Genomic DNA, 24,637 nt, shown 5'->3' with positions numbered 1-24,637 from the left:
ATGTGTCTGTAATGAAACTTTTTGGTTAAGATATACCTAATCTATGCAGGTATCTTCTACATAAACATCAATATAAAAACTTCGTCGTGGACACGCTAGTGTTTTTATACATTTTACGTTTTGGCGTTGGTATTGTGCGAGGGATCTCACAGAACATCGTGAACTTCGACAAAGGCCGTCCGCCCTAGCACATAAATAATTAAACGGATATAATTTATAAATTTGAAAATTTTATTAGTGAATTCGTGTAATATAATATCGTTTATTTATGTACTTTTAATGGTGTTGTTCTAGTTTTGTGAATTTTACTTATTTTTAATTAAGGTAAGCATTGACATTTAAATTTCTATTTAATGTCTTATTATTGCTTAATGAATTGCTAATAAAATAGGACAATAATTCATATTGTATACCTACTATATTCCATATTATTTTCAGTAGGAAAAATATTAAATATCTATGTGTAAAAAACATTTCTCGTTTAATATTGCTTGTGACCTGTTTGACCCCTGTTGGGAAAATGCTACGGCGTAGCACCTTTATTTAAATGGAAATATATTAAACTTTTGTAAATCTATTAAAACTCTCGCAACAATAATATTTTTCTTTAATTATTTACTATATTTTTTATGATTAGATGGAAAAAGAGGTAAAACTCTACCCGAATTGCGAATCTACGGTGTGGTTAAGATCTTGCGAAGAGGAGATCATCCAACCTATAAAAGGAACGACTACGGGTAATTTTTTTTATTATATTTTTGATATTCGTAGATAATCGTAAAGTATTATTATATACGCTTTACTAGTCTGGATATCTTACGAAAAATATCGAATTCGGTCTAGCATTGATACGCTTGATCCGAAACACACAGAGGAACATATAATATTAATAGTAGGTATGTTAGGTATGAAAAATATCATTTGTAGGTACATTAGGGAAAGTATGAGAAAATTCTGTTGTATTTTATAAGGAAAATTTAAATACAAAGGGAGTTGCCAACGCGACGTTTCTCCCTCTTTGTTGTGAGACGAAAACCGTCACAGTACAAAAATACAATTTTTTTCGGAGAATTTTCTTGCGAAGAATGCTACTTTTTCAATAAAACAAATATATTTTTAGGAGAGATTCCTCGCTGGCTTCGTGGAACCTTGATTCGTAATGGACCAGGCTCCTTAAAAGTAGGTTCCATGAGATTCAAGCATCTTTTTGACAGCGCAGCTCTTTTACATAGGTATTTATTCTTTACCTCTATTTCAAAATTAAAAACTTAATTTGTGTACCTTCTTGCTGCTGAAAAAAGATATGCAACATTTGAACATAATTAACATTTACATTCGATGTAAAAGACTTATGTATACATTAAGTCAATTTGTTTCAAAACTTCAAAATGTTTTAGTACCTTTTGCTTACTTTCTAAGATCGATCCTCGTCTTTCATGAGAAATATCCACGTCCACCTTTTGTTAATAATAAACTTGGTATCAGATTTGCAATCCAAGATGGCGAAGTGACGTATCAGTGCCGTTTCCTGCAGTCAAACACGTATAAGAGAAACCAGACTGCTCAGAGGATTGTCGTCACAGAGTTTGGTACGGCAGCCACACCCGATCCGTGCCATACAATATTTGACAGGTACAAAACAATATAAGTGGCGGAGAAACCAAAACTGTATTAAACATTGATTTTGTTCATGTGAAAATAAACTTGCTTAATTCTCATATACGAGTATCGCTAGTAAGCCCTGGTTATTAATTTTATTTATATTATTTTTTTATTATAGATTCGCTTCAATATTCAAACCAGGCGAGTCATTAACGGACAATGCAATGATATCTGTGTATCCATTCGGAGACGAAATCTACGCTTTTACTGAGGGTCCAGTCATACATAGGTAGGTTTAAAATCAATAATTGTTATTAGCAAAGAAGTATTTCAGAAAAAGTTGCAACACATACAAATAATTAAAATTATCCAAAAAGCAAAGTGAAATTACAAATAGCTGACATCACACAAAAATAATAATGTGACGAAGCAAGAAGCGACGAACACAGGTTTAGGCATTCGAAACATGTGTAATGCATTAGATAGTAAACGAGTTTATATTTTCAGAATCGATCCCACAACGCTTGACACGCTTGACCGAAGGAATCTCACAGAATGCATCGCCATATTGAACCATACGTCTCATCCTCATGTCATGCAAAACGGTGATACTTGCTATAAATATATTTACAAATAAAGTAACTTGTATTTCACCATAGCAAGACGGAATGACACAGCTTTTTATCCATAGGGATTAAATTTATTTGAAATTTGGAATTTTCATTACCAAATTGGTAGTTGGCGAATATTCTATGGAAACGTAATTGGCTGCTAAAAATACCCGCGCGCGGATAAAAGAAAGTAAAAACGCGCGAAACGGTGATTTGTTATTTTAGATAACAATTAAAACTGATGTTTGATGTTTATATTTTGTCTTTTGTTATATTGTTCTTATTGGGATAGTTTAATAAGACAACAAAAATATGAAAATTAAGACAAGTATATAAAAAATTGTTATGAAAAATTAATATATATTAAGATTATCATCATTGTTAATGAAAATATATAACGTTACTAAATATACAGTAAGGTTATATATTTTCATTAATTCAAAGTAATATAAGGAAGTACCTGTAAATGTTAGATCACTAGAAATTACAATTGGAAATAATTTATTATGCTTTTTTTTAAATTTATAACTAGTATAACTTTTATAAGAAATGTTGTATTTGTATTTGCCCTTTCCAGGTGATGTATATAACGTCGGTATGTCTGTAATATCGGGAAGAATTAAACACGTTGTTGTCAAATTTCCTTATCTTCATAAAGGTAATTTATATATTTTTTTTTAATTTCACGTTGGAAAAAGATGTTTGTATATATATATAACTAAAATACTAAAATTTATGTTACAGGAGATATGTTTGCAAATGCGGAAGTGGTCGGAAGTATAAAACCTCGATGGTCGTTTCATCCAGCATATATGCACACTTTTGGTATCTTATTTATTACGAATATAGCACTAGAACTATAATTTTAATAGAAGACTGTTTAAACTACAACTGTACAACTGTTGTAGTTCATAATACATCCTTAAAGTCATCATAGACAGTTTTTTAATAAAGCCTTTATGCATCGGCTTCATCATGAAAATAGAAGAAAATGTATTTTGCTAATAACTAAAAGTACCTTGCAGGTATCACAGAAAACTACTATATAATAGTGGAGCAACCACTCACTGTATCTTTAATGCAAATGGCCCGGAATCAGTTGCTGAATCAACCACTCGTTGCCAGTCTTAAGTGGTTCCAAGATTACGAGGTACACTTTTGTTATTAATTGTATTGAACAAAGAGTAAGAAATATAAGAAAATAAATTTGTAGTAACGTATAACAAATTTTTCTTTTATTTCTTGTCAAAATTTCCTTAAAACATTTCTTGTTTGATGCCCAAACCTTTACAGAGTTTGTGCGTATATTTTTTTTATTTACTTAATTTTATTTTCGCACAATTTTTTATTTACAAAAAATATTTTTTTGTATTAAGATGATAATATGGTCGACATGTTGCGATCTCAAATCCTACGATCTCCGCAAATATAGTCTTAATCAATTATATGAAATCTCTAAAAGCCACATTATATATTTTATATTTTTCAGACCCACATAATATTAATAAACCGTAAAACAGGATTCGAAGAGAAGCGGTATACAACTGAAACATTATTTTATCTTCATATAATTAATTGCTACGAATCTGACTTGAAACTTGTGGTAGATTTGTGTGCTTATAAAGATGCTAAAATAATAGATGCTATGTATGTACACGCTATAGAGGTGAGCATTAAGATTATAAATTTATATATATTTTTAATTTTAAATTTATTTATACATAGCTGACCTGGCAAACGTCGTCTTGCCAAACTACTACCTTTAACTCAGCGCCATCTGTTAGAATTGTATCAAATAATAAACAAATGTTAATGTTATCGTAATTTTAGTAAGGATGCCTATTTTTTTGAAAATGAAATATAGCCTATGTCACTCAGGAATGATGTAGCTTTCCAACAGTGAAAGAATTTTTCAAATCTGCCAAGTAGTTTCGGAGCCTATTCAATTCATACAAACAAACAAACAAAAAATCAAACCTTTCCTCTTTATAATATTAGTATAGATATAATATTTTACTAGATTTAACGTTTAATTACAAGGTTTTCAAGTTAACTGTACTCTCATTTCATTCAGGTAACATTTTACCTTGCTTTAAACATGAGACGAATAGAATACAATAAATACGAAACAATATATACTTTTTGTATATACTTTTTAGTATCTATATTTTACAACACTATTATAATATAGAATTTTTACCACATAATTATGTACAAAAACTGATTTGATATAATATGGATGTTTGCCTTATTAGTTATTTACCTGTATTTTTTATATGACCAAAGCTGTTATGAATGTTAATATAATATTTATATTTTACAAAAACTAACAATTTAAATAACGGCATTATTGGAACCTTGTGAAGCAAATTTAAGCATAGCTTTTGGGCAAAGTTCTTTATGGTGGAGGCAGGTAAAACATTAAGGCAAATAAATCTTTAACAAATTAATCGTAACCTATATTTCAGACCATGCAAACCAATCCTGATTATGCACAGTGCTTTCGAGGCAGACCGAAGCGGTTAGAAATTGACTTAAGAGAACCCAATTTAACAAAAATTCAATCACGTATACTAGCTGATATTGGATGTGAAACACCAAGATTGCATTATGACAAATTTAATGGTTAGTAACTGAACGAATAGTTCATGGTTATTATCATTACTCTCGGGTAAATAATTTAGATTAATTACTTATTAAATAATTTTTAAGTTTTTACTAAATATTTTATGAAAATTAGTATGTTATTATAATAAGTATGGCATCGCAAAATTCAAATTAGTAACAATAAATACCTGTCCACATCTTATCCCTAACTTTCTACTATATACTAACTGACGTGAATCTAAACATTTTTGATTTTTTTTCGTGTTTAGTTTTGCCCTAATAACTATATTTATGATGTATCTTTGCACTTCTCGCTTACCTTATCTAATTTAATATAATTTATCACAGTGATAGTTGCCTGGACGAGATCGCCCGAAAGCGTTAAGGCCGTCAGTTGCCCTTCTTTTTATTTAGGAATTATGTTCAATTTTTACTATGTTGATGCAACGAAGTGTTAATAGTCCAGTGGTGCTATGACCGTTTCTTAGCCTTAGTTGGCATCGGTTTCTTTAATTACTTCATAGACTTTTTTAGGTCTGCTTTCTGTGTGACGCATGTCGTCAATTTTTGGATTTGAGACATGCTGTTTTCCCCACGGTGTTTTTCTTTAATTATTTTCTAATGTACGAGCGAGTGTTAGATGCGTATATACATTGAAAGTCCATTGATTAACGGTCGGTTATCGCTTAAACCAATACTGCTTCTACTTTAACATATACGAATATGAATGTATAAGAATTAATATATTAGTACTTTAAAAACTTCTATAATGTATTTATTACATTAACTCACTGATTAGAGTGCTTTTCAGCAATCGTAGGTAATAGAGACTGACACATCAAGTTGACAAATAAATTTTTTTTTGAAGGGAAATTTTATTAATTGTTGTTGATTTAGCGTCTTCTGGAATGACAAGATTGTAAATGCAGTAAAAAAATGGAATATTCAGTCAGGCGTTCCTTTTTTCATCTTTCTAAGATCTGGTTTATTAAGTGAAGCTTCGTCTGTATTTAATATTGTCTGATTAATTCACATAAAGTATAGCACAGACATCAAACCACTTTGTGATTCTTATTAAGTGTATTAATTATTTCTTTGTCAGGCCGGCCATACAGATACTTCTATGCAATTGGTTCTGAGGTTGATGTAGAGCATACAGGATCAGTAAGTCATTTTGGACATTTAAGAACCACCATGTGTAGGAACGAATGTTTAACGACCTCTTTTCATAATTGCTTAAATCTTAATATTTTTCGAGTTATTAACAAAAAACTAAATATCATTATTTTCATCTTATTTTTTATTAATAATTGAAATTTTTAACCTGCACGAAAATCCTTCTAAAATATTTTTGTAGAGGTGATTCCGAATCGAATGAGCCCTTGCACTTGCACTTGTTGACTATTTGCTGAATATGTTCGTAGAGTTCTATTTTACCATAAAAAATCTATCGTCATTAATACCTATTCATTTTTTCGTAGATTTTGTGTTTATATCTCCTAATAAATATGTTTTATATGTTAATAATGTTCCTTTTAGACAACCCAAATAACTTGTGGGATCAGTTAAGTGAAAGCTTATTTGAAAATTTTCAGTTGATAAAAGTGGATACGAAAAGTGGTGAAATTCTGAAGTGGTGGGATGATAACAGCTACCCCAGTGAACCTATATTCGTACCAAAACCTGAAGCTAAGGTAGAATATATTTTACTTGTTTGTTGTATGTTTAAAAGCAACGCATTCGCACTGTGAGCCACCAGTATGCTCCCGTTTTTTTAAATGCTGTCTCTTCATGTCCAGTGCTTTCATGGTTAATTTTATTTTAGATTAAGTTTTAACTGTTTATTTTTGCATTTTTTTTCTTAATAAGGTGTCCTGGAATAGATCGCTTGTTACCGATAAGCCCGTTGCAAACCTTATAATTTATGTCACTTGTATTTATTTGTAATGTAATAAATAAATAATTAATTACATCCAAATTAATAACTTCCCTTAGTAAAATTACATTGTTTACAATTAGATCTGGTAAGACGTTCACTGTTTAAGTATTACGAGACGAGATTGACAGCATTGAGTAGTGAGAATATAAAACGATAGAAGATACCTGACACTTGATTGTGATTGGTCCAATGTATGAATGATTTCGCGTTTCAACGCCTGGTAGTCTATAGATCCCAATGACCAATCACCAACATAGGGAACGCTGTATTTTCGTCTGTCCTTTTACTTTTTTACCACGAGCGCTAATTTTGTAACAGCTTTAATATGTCTAATAGGACGAGGACGATGGCGTCATTATTAGTGCTGTTGTCTGTAGTAACGACGAGCGCCGAGTCTCACTGCTTATATTGAACGCAAAAGACCTCACAGAGCTGGCAAGGACAACTTTCACAACACCATCGCCGGCGCCTAAATGCCTTCACGGGTGGTTTATACCCACAAAAGAATAAATAAACGAACCAAACGGTTTATTTCATTTTTAAACCAGTTGTATTATCATATTAAAATTGAATCACTTAATACTGAAATAATAAGTAAATCTTGAATTTATTGTTAAATTTATTATTATATTTCTTGTTAACATTTAAAATAAATGTTTTTATTATTATATCGCATTTTATCGCAGGTATCATTTTTTTATTAGCCTATAAACAATAATTGTATTTTATGTATATGTCGCAGCCAACTAACATAATTAGCCGTTTAACTAGCGGCCTGAAATATGTTCCAGCCAGTTGATCAAACAGCTTGGAAAATGACTTGGATTGGACGTTTCAGTACACGCCTAGGCTGAAATTTTCAATTAAATTCCACTTTCCGCGACAGTCAAACTCGAAACGATACTTTTAAAACTGTCAATATGGCGTCGGAAAACAACAACTTTGATGGCGTTATGCAAAGTGTTGTGACAATACTGTGAATTTGATTAAGGATTTAATTTTAAAGGAAATATATTTATGTCAACAGTTTCATCTTTTTTTATTTCTTCCAAATAAATACTCTATCGTACGAATGCCCTAAGCATTAGCCAGGCAGTTTATTAAATGTTGTAACAAATGCTGAATATCTTCAGGCCGTTAGTGAAACGGCGCCGTTTAGTTAAAAGGCTAGGCTGTTAATTTAAAGGCCAATTAAGCTAGTTGGCTGCGACATACATAAATACCAAATTAACGATTTAATGAATTTACTTAAAGCTCTCGCGTAATTTTACCGGTACATGAATTGGTTGAATGGGTCAGGAGTTTACACAATTTAATTTTTACTTAAGAATCTTTGGTGGCTACGATAACTGTGTCCTAGATTTATAAGATTATTTAGATGCGAAGTCTAGTTTCAACGCCCGTCTTTTGTACAAGACAACAGCGTCCTGATGAATATACATAATGTATGGTATACCATTTTTTATGTACTGACCAATGAAATGTCTTCATAGAAAAACGAATATTCCTTAGAAATGTATGGTCACATCTAGGGCTTTACGTCTACGAAGATATAGATAGCTCTTATATAGAAATAATCGAGATATTCTGTTGAATATTTGCATCCATCTCGTCTTTAAAAACCTGTTTGATATATTTTAGAAATAATTTCAATAAATTTGTAAGCGCTTTATTTTTACATACCAATCATTTAATTAGGTAAAAATAATTCACTTTCACTCAGTGCGCGATACTTTAGCTTTGAAATTTTAAACTCAACGAAAGGACGCTTTATTTATTATAAATGTGTAAAAATTATAAACAAGGACGTAAAATAAAACCTCACTTAACTGGATTTATTTAACTGTTCATGACGTAATTAGAAATAGTTAATATACGATTGTTAACCTTGGAGAAATAATGAAGCTTAATTAAAATTAAAATCGTAAATGCATTTCTTTCTATGGCCACAGTTGAATGTTGCCAAGTTGTCCATATATGATTACCATCTCTAAAATGTTATTTGTGGTAAAGTAATTTAGTGTGCTATCTCAAACCTAATATGAATATTATCGACGCGCATGCACACGTACTTACTGGTACTAATAAATGTAAGATAAAAATAATTAATCCATTTTATCATAATTAAGAGCACCTGTAAATAATGCAAGCCATAGGCAAAACAATAAATTCAGTTGGTACCCAGCTTCAAAGACTTTTATTTATATAATCTCCATACGATAACCGCCAATTCTATTAGATTTTGAAACGCAAGATGGTTTTATAAGATAGCCGAATGTTTTGATGTTTTTTTTTTCGAATTACGTCAACAATTGTTAATATCTTAACTGTTCTTATTATTATGACAGAAAATTACCATGACATTTACATATTATCTATATTTGTATTGCTGATCCTGCGTCTATATATAATTAATAATTCTGAATGTACCACTTTCTTTGAAAATAAATGATTTTATTATTACAATGTTTTTGTCATTTAAAATGTTAGTTCTCTTTAAAATAATGTTTTATATACTATTTTTTCCTTATCAAATTGAAATTACCATATTTTAGCTTAATTAGCACCCGTAATCATTAATAATGAGGTGACAAAATAAACAATTTTTTTTTAAGATAATTATAATAAAGATGATAAAAAAATTAATTGTTTTTATCGTAATTATAATGTATCTATGTATAAAATATAAACAGTTATCTGTGTCACCTTGCTAAAATATAGGGTTCAATTTTTTAATATAGAATTCGAAAGAAAATACCAATTTTGAAAGATATTTATGTCTATACTAAGAAAAAATTATCTTTTGTTCTCTTTATGAAAATAAGAAGAATGCGACTTTTGAGTTGTGGTATATATAGCTTTTAAATATTTTAATAAATTTATGTATATAGCTTTATAAACATACATTTATTTCTTATTGCGAAATATCATCGTCAGATAATAATCCATATCTACAAAAGATCTTATATGTATAGGCATAAAGATAATAATATTTATTTGGGGATTTTAATGTACCTACGCTTTGACTCCACTCTATAGACTTGAAGTCAAACAGACTGCGAAAACCAACGAATTAAAAATAATCTCGAAGAATTATCATCTATAAAAAATGCAATAATTAAATTAATTCAATAAATATGTAAGTCTTATACCATAAAAAGAAAAATAATTAACATATTTCCTCGTTGTTTTTACAAGCAGCAATTATACAAACAATGGCTCGATTGTAATTAATAGGTTAATTCAAGGATATGGTTCAGTTACACATACAGTTTATTATATATAACCACAAAAATTTCACACATAGAATTAGAATATTCTTAATGTTTAGTATTCGCTGCATTAAGGCTATGGCAATCTAATTTCTGCCTCTGTTACACCGATACTTTAAAATTCATTTAATCTTGGCCTATAGATTTAATAATACTGCAGAACCCTTTAATACAAAGCATTTTGTTCCTGGCTCGATACATTCTTTAAATTGGTTTTTTCAACGGCAATCCCTGCAGTTGTGAATAAGATGTGTGCAGTGATTTAAGTATGTGATAATGTCAGAAATGGAAGGAAACGGAACCCATAGCCAATATGATTCTAGTGTTTTATTGCGGACATGTGAGAAAGAAATAACAGAGCCTATGGAAGGAAGTATAATAGGTATACTTATAGGAAGCAATGTCGTAAAACTTTTCTTGTATTTGTAGATTTTAATTATGTTTACAGCTATACTGAGTGTTGTCCCTTAAATTACCTCCGATGCATGATGTAGGAAGGACCCTTTTAGCAGTAACACCGCCCAAACTTTGTCTTCATTTATTTAATTAAATTTTTTTACTGTGATTTTATTTTAATTGTGATTTTATTTACAATCAAGTATACAGTATTTACAATTTTCATTATATATAAAGTAAAATGAAAATCAAAACAAATTTAAAAAGTTTGTTTTTTAACAATTAATATGAATGCATTGGACTCTGATTATTCTATCAGGGTTTGCAATTTACGTCTTATTGGAGAATAATAATCAAATAAACATTGTTTATTGTTACAAAATGATGCCAATGACTTCATTGTGTTATTGTAACCTACACGGGACCTCTCACATTATCGACAAAATGTCAAACTATTTTAACACCTCTCAACTAAACAATTCTCAAGCTTTGCCTTAGTAGTATCAGCATCCGACCTTCATCGCAGGACGTAGTTTCGAACCCGGCTCTATGCTATTAGGTATTCTGCCTAGGTTTGATTTTTCGCTCGTCGAGTAAATGAAAACATTGTGGTATGAATTCAACCGGAATGAATTAGATACACAAAACCCTTAAGTTGCGTGTGTCAAGCTGATCAGTGATCACCTACTAAAAAACCTATTTAAAAAAACAAGTGAATACGAAACAGATAGAGAAATCTAGGAACTGTAACCTGGTTCTGGTAATTTGCATACCTGGTCCACAGGTATATAAATACCAATAAAAAAAAATACAGATTTTGAAGTTCTCCTTTTGGTGGGGTTAGGGAAAAATGATGAGAGTAAATTTTTACGATGCGCATGGACACTGTCACAAAAACCCGAAACCCGTACTCCGTCACAAAAACCGACATAGTCAACATTTTACAATAAAAATATCCATTTCTTTAATTATCTAAAGTTTTTTTTGCGATATTTAAATAAACTTTATTTGACTAGATAATGCGTTATATGTATATATTAACTTTCAATGTATTAAATACGTTTTTTCTATTGTTAGGGTCATTTTTTCTACAAACGTAGATTAAGGCGAAAGATAAATTTTTTTAAGACTTATCTTGTTACGCCAAAGAAGTATAACTTCTAACACGCGAACACACATCTTTTTTTAATTTTCACTTATATATATAATAATTGTAACCTGGATGCATTTCATTCTATTTTATAGTAGTAATAAAAAAGAGTTATCCTATTTTAACAAATTATCCAACACATACAATCTCCTTTGTTAGTTGTTTGAATTAAAAACCCATGGAATCGCTGAATTCGATGTATAAGTAAAAAAAAAATTATACACTTTGTGGCGTCTATCGGTAAGAGATATTTATATATGACATGCAGCATTTATCGTTTCATAAAATGGCTAAGTATAACAGAAGGAATACTTTCTGTTACTAAACAGAAAGTTTAATAGCCTCTGAGCTCTTAAAAACCTCTAGGTAAAGTCTTGATCAAGCATGTTAATATTGTTAACGTAGTGATTCTTGAAGAATATTAAACATGATTTCCATATTGATTTGCAGGAGAAATTCCTTCCTGGATTCGCGGAAGTCTCCTGAGAAATGGACCAGGCCTTTTAAAAGTTGGAGAATATGAATATCAACATGTTTTCGATGGATCGGCTCTTTTACATAGGTTTGTTAATATTATATTGATCAACATGAATTTATCGTTTTATTGATATGTGTGAAAATGAGTAATTACATGTAATGCAATTACATATGATTCTAAGAGGACGACAATAAATATTACTAGCGGTCCGTCCTTGCTATTATTGTTTCGACATAATATTTTTTAAATAAATATACCCCAGGCAATAAGCCAGTGGGGCTACAACCTTGGAGCTCTGGGCTTCAGTTTTCTGTATCTGTTTCGTGATATAATTTTTTTTACAAGCAATTAGACCTTCTGTGCCTGACCCACGCCGTCAAATTTATTGGTCTAAAAGCGCGGCCACACGATGCGATAACTGTGCAGTGCGGCGCCGGAGGGGTGCCGCAACGTCATCCTACATACAAATTACTATGACATGTCACAATGCGTCGTGCGTTGCGCCGCCGCGCGCCGTCACCTCGCAAGAGCTCACCAGCACCATTACCGCATTGTGTGGCCGTGCTCTAAGGGAAGCTTGGCTGCACCGTGCGAGCGAGTGGTCATGAGTAAAAATTAAAATAGAAGGGAAATTGGTGCAAGCCAGGTGTAAGCCGGGTTCGAAACTATGACTTCAGGGATTAGACTCATACGCTAAAGTCAACAACACGCCTCAGGGATGAAGTAGCAATATAAATTAATGTGAAAGAAGTCTTGTGCATACAAACATTTCCTATTTCTAAACAATGATATGGAATTTTGAATTTAGAATACTAATTTATTTTATGCGTAGGTCGTAAGTAAGATGTTTTATAATAACTGCAGTTGGTTCAAACTGTATTCATTTCAGATTTGCGATATTCGATGGCCAAGTCACTTACCAATGTAAGTTCCTAAATTCGAACACGTATAAGAAAAACCAGATTGCGAATCGTATTGTAGTCACAGAATTCGCTACGAGCGCGATACCGGACCCTTGCCAGACTATTTTTGACAAGTATGTGCCATTTTAATCAAAATACAGTTTATGTACTAAAAGTTATTCATCCATACAATTTTATCCAAATAGTAATTCATGGGATAGTGGTTATATACACTAATAATCGAAATACATTTTTTTTTACTTCTACACAGATGGCTAAACTTGTCAGTTCTGCACCGCTATTCAAAGATACGCGATGGCTTTCGCAACATAAGATTGTTTAGAGTTTATATTAAGGCAGATTTGTAAAAAGTATTACCGTACTGGGCAAAAAACCATAATATCTACAAATACGCTTACTATAAAATAAGTGAACCCTGTGTTAGTGTATATAATGCAGTACTGTTAGTTACAATAACAATTTTCAATGTAGAATAGTTTGATGATTTGCTTTTTTTTAAAAGAGTACCGAGAGTTTTTTACGCCGGCTTTTACTCTCGGCCAACACCCTCTGTCTTCTTTGCCGATGAGTGGGGATGCCAACAATTTCGAATTTAATGACGTGGAATAAGTGGAAACCATGATATATGTTATGTTATAAATAAACGTATTTCATTTCATTTCAAAAAATCATATAGCTCAAAACACAAATAGATTTACAATATAGAAACTGTAAACTGGACGTAATGAATGAGTGTATATTTTTGGGTAAAACTGGTTACATTTTTTATTGAAATCCTTGTGTTGAAAAGTCTTCGTTTATATCTATTAGTTAAAACGACTAAGGAAAGCTGTTGAACATGACGGAATTAGCTGCATATCATACATGTTTCATCTATACCTACTCAGATATGGAATTAAAGTTTAGGGAAATTCAGTCGAAGAAAATAGGGCATTTAAGATTTAATAAAATTGTATTAGAGCACTTTATCTTGATAACATAAGAATTGACAATACTGATATCATATATGTAACATTTATATACAATTCAATAAAAGCCAATTTTGCACGGTGTGTGTGGCAGATTTTTATTTTTTTATTTTTTTTATTGTTTCTCAAATTTTTTACATCATTAAATGAGTATGAGACAACCCCCATATGAGATTATGCGAACATTAGATTTTCCCACACATTTTCCTACCATATTCAAGAAAATAAATTACTATTATTATTATAATGACATTCATACATATATATATATATATTTAATTGATATAAGTTTATCGTAAGGCACTAATCTGGAGTAATTAGCAATAAATGGTAATAATAAAATATTTGTGTAAAGTCAAAATAAGATATTGATTGTAATTATCTTTGCAGATTTGGATAACGTGTGCACCAATTCTGTTATGAAAGTTTAAATATAAATAATTTGGCATTTAAATATATGTTTAGATTTTAGTTTAGACACACAAAAAAACAGTTGTGCTTCAACCTGGTCACAACCTCGGCTTTGTGTATCTACACATGTCATCGACTTTTTGGGTCTAAGGCATGCCGGTTTCCTCATGATGTTTTCCCTCACCGTATGAGCGATTATTAAATATAAAGACAGTCTAAATATATAGTCTATTAAACCTCTGGGATGAGAAGCGAACACACAAGCCACCAGGCCAACACTACTCATTATACATATACACTGACATACGAAATGGAAAAAAACACTACATTAAAGATTGATAGATTCGGGCATTTTTTTTTCTATTTTCGTTTGATTCCGCCCCATGCCTCTACAGCAAAGTGAAGTAAAAATGAACCGCTTTTAGTCAAACAACTAAAAGCGGGTCATTTTTATTAAGAATCAATTTTAACATTATTAATTTTTGTCATTATTAAGAAACTTTCCGAAGAATATTAGTGCATAATCGAGGTAATTAATACGTTTCAGATTCTCATCAGTATTTAACCCAGCCGACCACATGACGGACAATGCTGTGATATCTATTTATCCGTTTGGTGACGAAGTTTACGCTCTTACGGAAGTGCCGTTTCTTTACAGGTGAGCTATATGTATATACTTCTGTATATTTTTCATATTAAACCGGAAGCAGCATTCAATATTTTTTTATAACGTCGCATTTTTACCATATGTTAAATAAATTAAATATTTTTTTTATGGAAAGTTGGAAAACATTTTTATTTTATTTTAACACATTAGGTGTCATTTTCTCGGATCATTCCGTTCATTTTTTTAAACCATTGCCATCCCTAGCTCTCCGAGAATTCAGCACCCAATGTCCTGTATGCCGCACTTGGATCAGAAATGTTTTATTTTTAAAAAAAATAATAATATACATTCATATTTACTTAATCAAAATACACCATAAAAAGTTTTGGTTTCCGGCTTTTACTTTGAATCCATTATTTAGGGCCTGTTTCACAATGTATGGATAAAGTGTCAAATAGCTATGCAACACATAAATTATTCGAAAGATAAAAGTTCCAAATAAGATACTTCAAATTTCATGATGTATAGCGCTATCTGACAGTCGTGAAACGCAAAAATACTATTTATCCTACCAATAAGTAATAAATAGCTTATTGGAACTTATCCGGACATTGTGAAACAGGCCCTTAATGTGTTAATTTTATGCAGAATTGACCCTGTGACGTTAGAGACGATGGATAGACGAAATCTGATGCATTCAGTTGTCATCACACATACTGCTCACCCGCATATCGCTAATAACGGTAAGCATAAGCGAAACCAAAGTACTGGTAAAAAGTGTGCCAATAAACTAATTTAGACTTTATCAATAAGGGGGATCCCTAATGTTTCATTTAGTAAAAAATATTTTTTCATGAAATCGTCCATATCGAAATAATAAATAAATAATTTTTAATATTTTTGCGTTTCAGGGGATGTATACAACGTTGGTATGCAGGTTGTAAAAGGCAGATTAAAAAATTTAATAGTCAAATTTCCGTATAAGGAAAAAGGTAATAAATTATAATTTTATAATTACACATGAAAGTCTATTTCTAGTCGATTAAATTAAGTCTTTATAGGTAATAAGGGAGATTTTATCGAATCGGATTTCAAGTGTAACCTATTTCGTTCGCCTTTGAATGTGTACTAACTAGACTTAGTTTAGTTTCGTCAATCATTATTCATATTAAGCAAAATTCGCTTTCAGGTGACATGTTTGAGTCAGCACAAATTATGGCAACAGTCACCTCTCGATGGTACATTCATCCCTGTTACATGCATTCCTTTGGTATGTCTATGTAATAAAATTATAAAAATACGTGAAGTTGTGTACGTCTATTTTTGGTGTGTACTTGCTACAAGTGAAATGATGAAACAAATAAATTAAATTGGTACAAAATAAATAAAAAAATTGCTACTTCAATCTCAATTTATTACCGGATCTGTTACCGCCTATACCCAATAACCTATCTTAATCCTTTTTTGACCTTCTGAGATACACTTCTTAACCCAAATAATTAGAAAAGTGTGGCAATAACCAATCGACGGATTGTAATAGCCACCTACATACAAGCTTTCCATGGTAGTTCGGATTGGTGTCTATACACCAACCGAATACCTTTATATGAAAATGACAGTTCAACTGTGCCAATATCCTTTCTTTTGATTTTAACTTCCTTTAAAATAATTAAAAAGTTATTTGATAATGTTTTAAACATAGACTTATATATATTTTAATATTAGTTGTACGGTTTCCTTTACTTTATTTGGTTTATATTGTTAACAAATATGAGTGTAAAGAGCGAAGAGATTGCATTCTATCCGTCGCCAAAAATGGATTGTCTTCGTAGGTTTTGGTTATTGGCATGTAGATCGGTCGACTGTCACGGTCTTCTTACAAAATCTTCTTAAAACATTCGGTCTTCTTAAAACATCTTTGATTGTTTTGAATCTGAGATTATGGATTAATTATTGGGTTCCGGCGTACCTCAATATGGAAATAAACATACTAACCTGTCATATACACGCGTTAAACGCGGTGAAACCCAAAAATCTAAAATCTAATTAACTAATTTCATGAAAATTGGTTTACCTGATTAAAAAACAAATTAGTGCAATTTGTACATAGATGATCCTACTCAAATATTATCCAAACCCAAAAATACATACAAACTGATAACCTTATTTGTTAAGTCGGTTAATGAACATAACTACTTCATATATTTTATCTCGTTCGAGTTAAGGAAAGTTTGTTTAGGAGGTTAGGGAAAAATTAGTAAAAAAATATTTACTACTTTTTGCCTGTGGTTTCGTTTGCATATACAATGGATGATGGACAGATCAGCTACTACACTACAACTAACTGTTATTTTTTTTTTCAGGAATGTCGGAAAATTACTTTGTTCTGATCGAGCAACCCCTGGCCGTGTCAATGTCAAAATACTTAAAGTGTCACATGAATGGAGACGCTTATGTGTCTGCACTAAACTGGTATTCCGAATATGAGGTAAGTTATACCATAAAAATATAAAATATGTTAATGAAAAACTAGAATAGATTTCGACTTACGCTCACTTCAAACGGCGTTAACAAATGAATTGTTGAAACGAAACATAAAGAATATCCGTATTGGCATTATAGACATAGACATATTATTTATTACAAACAAAACACACACACATAAATACACAACACAGCAGTAATCAAAGAATTAAATAAAAGATATAAAGAGAGGTATCATAATACTAAATTTATTGTCATTATATGTTTAGATATTTAAATATGTTATTATAATAATTTGTATCAATGTGTTAGGTTGAGTATTTTATTTTCTGGTAAAATTAAAGTTTACTGTTTACCTTTTTAAAAATGTACTGGGACGTCATAAATAGTTGTTAAGCCTGGGACACGTGTGCATATATATAAATAGGCAAAATATATATGCAGGCATATATATAAAAACAAATTACGAATTTTAAAAATATGGGAACAAAAACATTTGCGTTATTAAATTTTATCATAGCGCGGCATCGATAAAATAATATTCTAATTAATATTTTAAAATAATATTTTTATTTCAGACTCATATCGTAACAGTCAGTCGTATTGACGGAACAGTAAAACGGTATAGAACACCGACTATCTTCTTCCTTCACGTGGTTAACTGCTTCGAACGAGATGGAGAGTTGTTGCTAGACATGTGTACATACCAGGATGCTAAGATCATTGATGCTATGTTTGTAGATGCGATTAAGGTTAGATTTTAATTAGAATTTATGACGTACCAAAAAGCGTTTTAAAGTACCAAGAAGCAATCGCTTCAACAGGTTGTCATGATAATTTAATTCTTTGAAATAAAAAATAATTTTATTAGAAATTTCTGTATACCTTATTCCACGCCACAAATCCAAAAATATCAACTTGTTCCCCGTCTTTATCTCTCCTCCCCTTCTCCCTGGGCAAGGGTCTTGTGACTATTTTATTCTGTGGTTTGTAACTATGGAAGAGATAAGAAAATGATTGTTGTCTTACGTTTAATATACGTCGTACGATGTGTTTTCTTTCTATCGATTATCTATACATAAAAGTTATTATTGGTTTTTAACAGTAATAAAAATTTATTAGTATCAAATTTCAGGCAAGCCACAGCAACCTGGACTATGCCAAGTGGTGTTCTACGAGGCCAAGGCGATTTCACATTCCCTTAAATGCCCCAGAGATGACCCTTGTGCATTCAGAGGTTATTGCTGATATTGGCGTTGAGATGCCTCGGATTAACTATGAGTTATATAATGGTATATTTAGTGTTAATTATTTAGAACTAACTATCCGGGCGAACGTCGTTCCGCCAAACAGTCTAATAATATCGTGTAAACTTTAGTTAAACTTAATTTAGAATTTCATTCGGGTTTAGGTAATACAACTTTTTTGGCAAATACAGAAATGTTTTATCAATAGATGGCACCACATGCCTTGTATTCGTAAAATTAATTTATTGTTTTTCGGTAACTTATCCGATATTTTATTAATTATTCTGCTATTCAAAGAAGAATCCACTAAAAAAGAGATAACATCGGTCCAGTCAATCTTGAGTTATAAGTGGTATTAACTAACACGACTTTGTTTTATATATTTAAGATATTTATGTAAAAATGTGAAGTTACGGAATCAGTGGCATGGGGCGTGGGGTTACATGATACTATTAAATTTGAAACAATATAATCACGTATAATATATCAAATAATAAGAAAGCGAGAAGATCATTAAACTAAGTTTTATTTGTTTTTAGGCCGGCCGTATAATTATTTTTATGGAAACATATCAGATGTTTCAAGGGAGGATGCTGGGGGGGTATGTACTATATTTATTATTTATGCCGCTCAATAAGAAACTTTATATATAACAACTAGCGGATCCGACAGACGTTGTCCTGTCTACACGTCTTTAATTTCAAAATTTCAATTTTTAATAAGCCATTTTGATGAAAATTATTATTCAAATGTTATGACAATATCTAACGATCCAGCACATGGTCACACACGATATAACACAATGATAATAAAACTTTTTTTAAATTTCAGGACAGACTAAAATTAAAATTCGAATATTATTTAAAATTGCGATGCACTGCGATGGTAGCGCCGTCTGTCGGATCCAATGTAAAACATTCCAAAATCAACAACAACTAATAAATTGAAAATTAATTAAAAAAACATTGTCCAGCGGACAAAATTGTGAATCTAAACCATTCCCAGATCCCCTTGAACACACACAAAAAATTTCGTCTAAATCGGTCCAGTCGTTTAGGAGGAGTTCAGTCACATACACACGCACACAAGAAATATATATATTAAGATGACAAATCTGCTTTCACTCTATTGATGACACAGACAGATACACGCAGGCTCAAGAAGATATTTCCGTAACTGTTTCATTGAACGTTTTTCTTGAATGTTGGTAAATTTTTGCACGTGATACTTGACACTATACCTTAACTAGAACATGCCCAATATCGCCTACATGTTTGCTACCATCAGAAAGAAACAATTATCAATCGTACGGTCGATTCCCTGGTGAAGCGACTTCGCTAGTAAATTCAAGATAGGATGATTGGATATGCCCTTTATGCAGATAGAGGTATATTTAAATATTTCAGGTCGTGAAAGTAAATATTAGTACGGGGGAAGTATTAACATGGAAAGAAAAGTATAGCTACCCAAGTGAACCCGTCTTCATACCTCGACCTGGTGCCGCCGTAAGTTTTATTTCTTTAACTTTACATAGTAGATATGTAAATATCTCTTTAACTTATTTCTAGAAACCCGCAGGTTTTCTTTGTGTACTTTACATAATCATAATTATAATATTTAATGAACAAAACATTTCAAAAAAATTTTTAGGCAAAGTAGTTTATTGTGTTCTTATGTTACATAAGAAAATTTCTGACATTTCGCTATGTAATTCAATGTTATGTATTTAATAGGAAGAAGACGACGGAGTGATCTTATCCGCCGTCTTATGGAGTAACGATGAAAACGCAGTTGATCTACTTGTCCTGGACGCTCGGACATTCAAGGAGTTGGGACGGGCGAGATTCCGAACACCAACACCTGCACCCAAGTGCCTGCATGGATGGTTCTTATCAGACAATAAAATCACTACATAATATTAAATCCTATATGCTAAGAAAAGCTTCAGAGTCACCAGGGTGTAAGGTCTGGTTCTCAGATTTCGCCGCGTGTTTCCTGATTCCTCCTAATCGGCAAGAAGGTGACTAGCCTTCTGTGTTTGAGAAATGCCGGTTTCCTCACGATTTTTGCTTTTACAGTAGGAATAGAAGTAGTGATAACGGCACAGCCAGGGTTCGAAACTACTATCTAAGAAATGAGACTCGCACGCTGACACCAATAGGCCAACATTACTTAATTGTGTATGAGAAAATAATAAAAAAATATGTACCACAAATCTGAAGAAGTGCATGTAAAATCTTTTAATAACAGCCTGAAATTTGTTTAGTTTGAAAGTTATAAGTTTATAAATGTTTTTTTCTTATTCCCAGTAAATTTAATACAATGTATCATAAGACTAGATCTTAAAACTATAAAACGTTTTACGTAATTATTTTGTATTATTATTTCTATATTACAATTTGTTATTGTATAATTTTTACATTAAATTGTGAAACAATATTCGACGAAATAAAGTTTTTAAACCATTATCTATGTTAGTTATCTATGTTTGTTCTAACCCACTTTCAACCTTAACCAAATTAACTTGTCATCTTCAATTAATAAATTATATTTGATATACCCAAATTTCTTCGAAGAAACCTTTAATTGCGTCAACACTTTTTAATCCACTTAATCGTAGTACACACAAGAATTAGCAAATATTATCATAACCATTACTTTGCGAGGTTATTATAGCAACGTTAGCGTGTGTGTGCTTAGACGTAAGGTAGTTTTCATGTTTGCAACACGTAACAAAGGCATCATGAATAGAACAAGTTCCGAAAACGACTTGGAGGTTTGGTCTCAGTTTTTGACCAGAGCGTTTGAAGGAAAACCCCACTTGTTGAATATATTTTTTGTGATTGTGTACTTAATCATTTTCTTCGTTAGTCTTATCGGCAATGTCCTAACTTGCATCGTCATTTACTCAGTGAAATCCATGCACACTGCTACAAATTACTATCTATTCAATTTGGCTGTTTCTGACCTAATAGTTACGTTCACCAATTTAGCTGATATTTACGATTTCGTAACAGAGTTTTCGAAAATTGATGATTTCACTTGCCAGCTAAGATTTTTCTTCCTAACGTGTCTATGGAATAATGGAATTCTTATGATGACGATTTTAGCCATTGAGAGATATATAGTCATATGGTATCCATTGCTATTAAATACATCACCAGTTTGGAAACGAGTATCAAAAGTGATAGCGATCATATGGATTGTGGCAATACTGGAGTCGCTACCAGATGTATGGTCAGTGAAAACTATAAAGACGAAAACAATATCGATATGCTTCACAGTGCCGACAGAAGAGGCGAGGACAATTAATGGTGTACTTGCTTTGCTTACATTTGTATTACCTTTGGCGATTATGATATTTGTGTATACCATGATAGCGTTCAAAGTGAATGAGAATGAGAAGACCAGTTCCAAAGGAAAAATTTTCAATCACCGTGATAATAGGCGAAGAGTTCACAAAATAATTGGTAAGTTCACAACTGCGCGTTTTTCTAGGCAGTTTTTGCCGCGCACCATCACTTTCTGGAACCAGCTGCCCACTGAAGAATTTCCGAACTAATTCAACTTAGAGCCTTCAAGAAAAAAACGTACCAATTCTTAAAGCCGGCAACGAACTCGCGAGCCCTCTGGCATTGAGAGTGTCCATGGGCGGCGGTATCACTTAATAACAGGTGAGCCTCCTGCCCGTTTGCCCTGTTCTATGAAAAAAAAGTGCACAAAAGTTATTTTTTTTGTCAAGAGTCAATTATAAGCTGTAAGTAAATTAAAAAGTAATATTTTTAATCACAAAGTGATATAAAAATGAAACTGAACACAGACAAAGATACATCTAATTCTGATCAACAAAAAACGGGTGTGCAAAATTAGATGGTCTATTTTGTTTATTATAAAATTGTTTTCTTTGAATAACAATGCCGATAAATACTAATGCTGTTAAATACTTTTCAGCAGCACTGACGGGATCGTTTTTAATTTGTTGGCTTCCATTCTTCACCTATCGTATATTGATTTTCGCCTACGATATGCGACAATTGATGCAATTTGAATGGGTAAGACAATTAATTAATTAAATCATATGATTATTTTTAATTGAAGAGTTCTGAATAAAATTATATACATTTAACTATTGATATAAATATAAGACGACGTTTATAATCAATCTAAGCTATGAAAATAACGGCGGTTGAAATTTCGATGCGTTTTTTTAGAAATAGTTTTTTTCTAAAGTATGTTAAATTGAGACTCTTAACGCTTTGACCACAACAATATTTTGAATACAACAAGATAGTTGGATAATTTAAATGAACAAGTGAATAACAAAAAAAAAAAAAATAAATAAAAATTAGTGCCTGTAAATAAGACTTGACTTAAAGGTCGAGTTGGGTCAATAAATCAAGGCCATAAACTCTTAAAAAAAACAATTGAGACTGTTCGTATGATGTACGTGCATAATTACAAAGAAAACAAGTTCCACCTTACATATTGTAAATTATATATATTAGTGGCCTGTAAGAGATCGCTCGAACGCAATAAGGCCGCCAGTTGCACTCCATTTCATTTAACTATGTTCAATTTTTATATTGAAAAAAAATTTAATGTAACGAAGTGTTAATAAATAAAATATATTTGCTAAATTCTCACGGGAACTAACCTATTTCATAAAATTTCGTTTTTTTCAGTGGTTTAGCACAGGAATCAGAATAACGTTAATGAATACTTGGTTTAGTGTTGTACTCAATCCGATATTGTTCAGTCTCATGTCTACTAAGTTTCGAAGAGCGTTAAAAGTAAGTTATTATATTTATTTTAGAGCGTATAGTCACTGAAGGACAGTTATTTTGTGTAAGGATAAAATTATTGTAAGCGATATACTGTAGCCTTCTTATTAGAGAAATTAATATGTATTGTACAAGCAATGTGGGTCACAAAATATGCTGCAAAGGCAGTTAGTAAAACTTGAATTAGCATTTAAATTATTCGATATTTGCCATATTATATTTTCAATCATATTTTAAAAGCGAACAACAATACAGCCTTTTTTATAAAGAGGAAAGCCCTTACATTAATAATAAAGATTTTTTTTTTAGAACGTTCAATCTTGTCCAATCTCTTATGTTTTTTTTTTCAGATGTTATGGAGGAAAAAATTTAAACGTGAAAGACCTTTAACAATTGACGTCATTGCCTGATGCGGAGCGGAGATTACAATTTATTAATTTTTAATTTAACTTTAATTATTATTCATAAAATTTTGTCTTAGAACGAATATAAGATAGCCATGTAACATAGACACAGCATATTATTATGCAATAATCTAGTTACTATGTGCTACAATAATCTTCTATGTAATCTGAGTGTCGGCCACCAGAATCTATGGTTAACATTTTGGCGCGAACGTTTTCTTAGTAAATGTATGTAATGTGTCAGTAGTAATCAAATCAAATCAAATCATGATGATGATGATTAATTATAGGAAATTAGGAGTAAGGAAAAAAATGAACTTTTGTACAAGTCGTGTACCAAATTTCTTTTTTCTATAGTGAAAATAATTGGTATTTATAAAAAAATGGAGGTTATTCCAAAAGTACTGTATTTCTATAATTATAAACATAGTCGAATGCCATTCAGCCAACATGAGGCACCCGTTAAATTTTGAACATAGCAACTTTAAACGAAATATTCCCCAGAACATTGAGTGATCTTTCTATCATTTCATAATATTCGATTATTGTTAGTGTCATACCCCGTTTTACGCATGCGTAGTAGCATCGTACTGCTTTTTAATTGTTGTTATTTGTTTTAACACTTACCTTAACAGTAAATGTGAATAAATTTGGCAGAAGACACCGGTCCATGCGAAGGTATTTCTGGTCATCGGTTAAAAGTATGGGAAATCCATCTGCTACGTCCACGCTTAAACTCATTGTAAATAATGGCACG

The 24,637-nt window shown here is 31.4% G+C and overlaps 3 protein-coding genes across 4 annotated transcripts; all 3 read left to right on the top strand.

Moving 5' to 3' along the window:
* The first annotated feature begins 632 nt into the window (after positions 1-632).
* Positions 633-7,351, top strand: LOC111001440 (carotenoid isomerooxygenase-like). Its single transcript, XM_022271340.2, has 13 exons — positions 633-737; positions 1,121-1,232; positions 1,486-1,632; positions 1,781-1,891; positions 2,110-2,207; positions 2,791-2,871; positions 2,958-3,038; positions 3,239-3,363; positions 3,703-3,879; positions 4,682-4,838; positions 5,923-5,984; positions 6,416-6,514; positions 7,096-7,351. The coding sequence occupies exons 1-13, from the start codon at positions 638-640 to the stop codon at positions 7,267-7,269; spliced, it is 1,524 nt and encodes a 507-aa protein (XP_022127032.2). The 5' UTR covers positions 633-637; the 3' UTR covers positions 7,270-7,351.
* A 2,902-nt stretch (positions 7,352-10,253) lies between these two features.
* LOC111001438 (carotenoid isomerooxygenase) lies at positions 10,254-21,021 on the top strand. The gene is made up of 13 exons (XM_045629529.1): positions 10,254-10,413; positions 12,028-12,139; positions 12,945-13,091; positions 14,905-15,015; positions 15,613-15,707; positions 15,876-15,956; positions 16,154-16,234; positions 17,328-17,452; positions 18,027-18,200; positions 18,584-18,740; positions 19,235-19,296; positions 20,102-20,200; positions 20,429-21,021. Exons 1-13 carry the CDS (start codon positions 10,308-10,310, stop codon positions 20,609-20,611), a joined length of 1,533 nt encoding a protein of 510 aa, XP_045485485.1. The 5' UTR covers positions 10,254-10,307; the 3' UTR covers positions 20,612-21,021.
* A 392-nt stretch (positions 21,022-21,413) lies between these two features.
* LOC111001437 (neuromedin-U receptor 2) lies at positions 21,414-24,152 on the top strand. 2 transcript variants are annotated; one of them, XM_045629532.1, is made up of 4 exons: positions 21,414-22,165; positions 22,650-22,747; positions 23,378-23,485; positions 23,827-24,152. In XM_045629532.1, the coding sequence occupies exons 1-4, from the start codon at positions 21,439-21,441 to the stop codon at positions 23,884-23,886; spliced, it is 993 nt and encodes a 330-aa protein (XP_045485488.1). In that variant the 5' UTR covers positions 21,414-21,438; the 3' UTR covers positions 23,887-24,152. The 2 variants fall into 2 exon arrangements, with proteins under 2 accessions (XP_045485488.1, XP_022127029.2); XM_022271337.2 differs by having other exon boundaries at positions 22,647-22,747.
* Positions 24,153-24,637: the final 485 nt, after the last annotated feature.

The sequence above is a fragment of the Pieris rapae genome, chromosome 9 (assembly GCF_905147795.1).
Source record: "Pieris rapae chromosome 9, ilPieRapa1.1, whole genome shotgun sequence".
Taxonomy (NCBI): Eukaryota; Metazoa; Arthropoda; class Insecta; order Lepidoptera; family Pieridae; genus Pieris; species Pieris rapae.
Note: the sequence above shows the minus strand (reverse complement) of the source record. Positions and strands in the feature narration are given on the sequence as shown.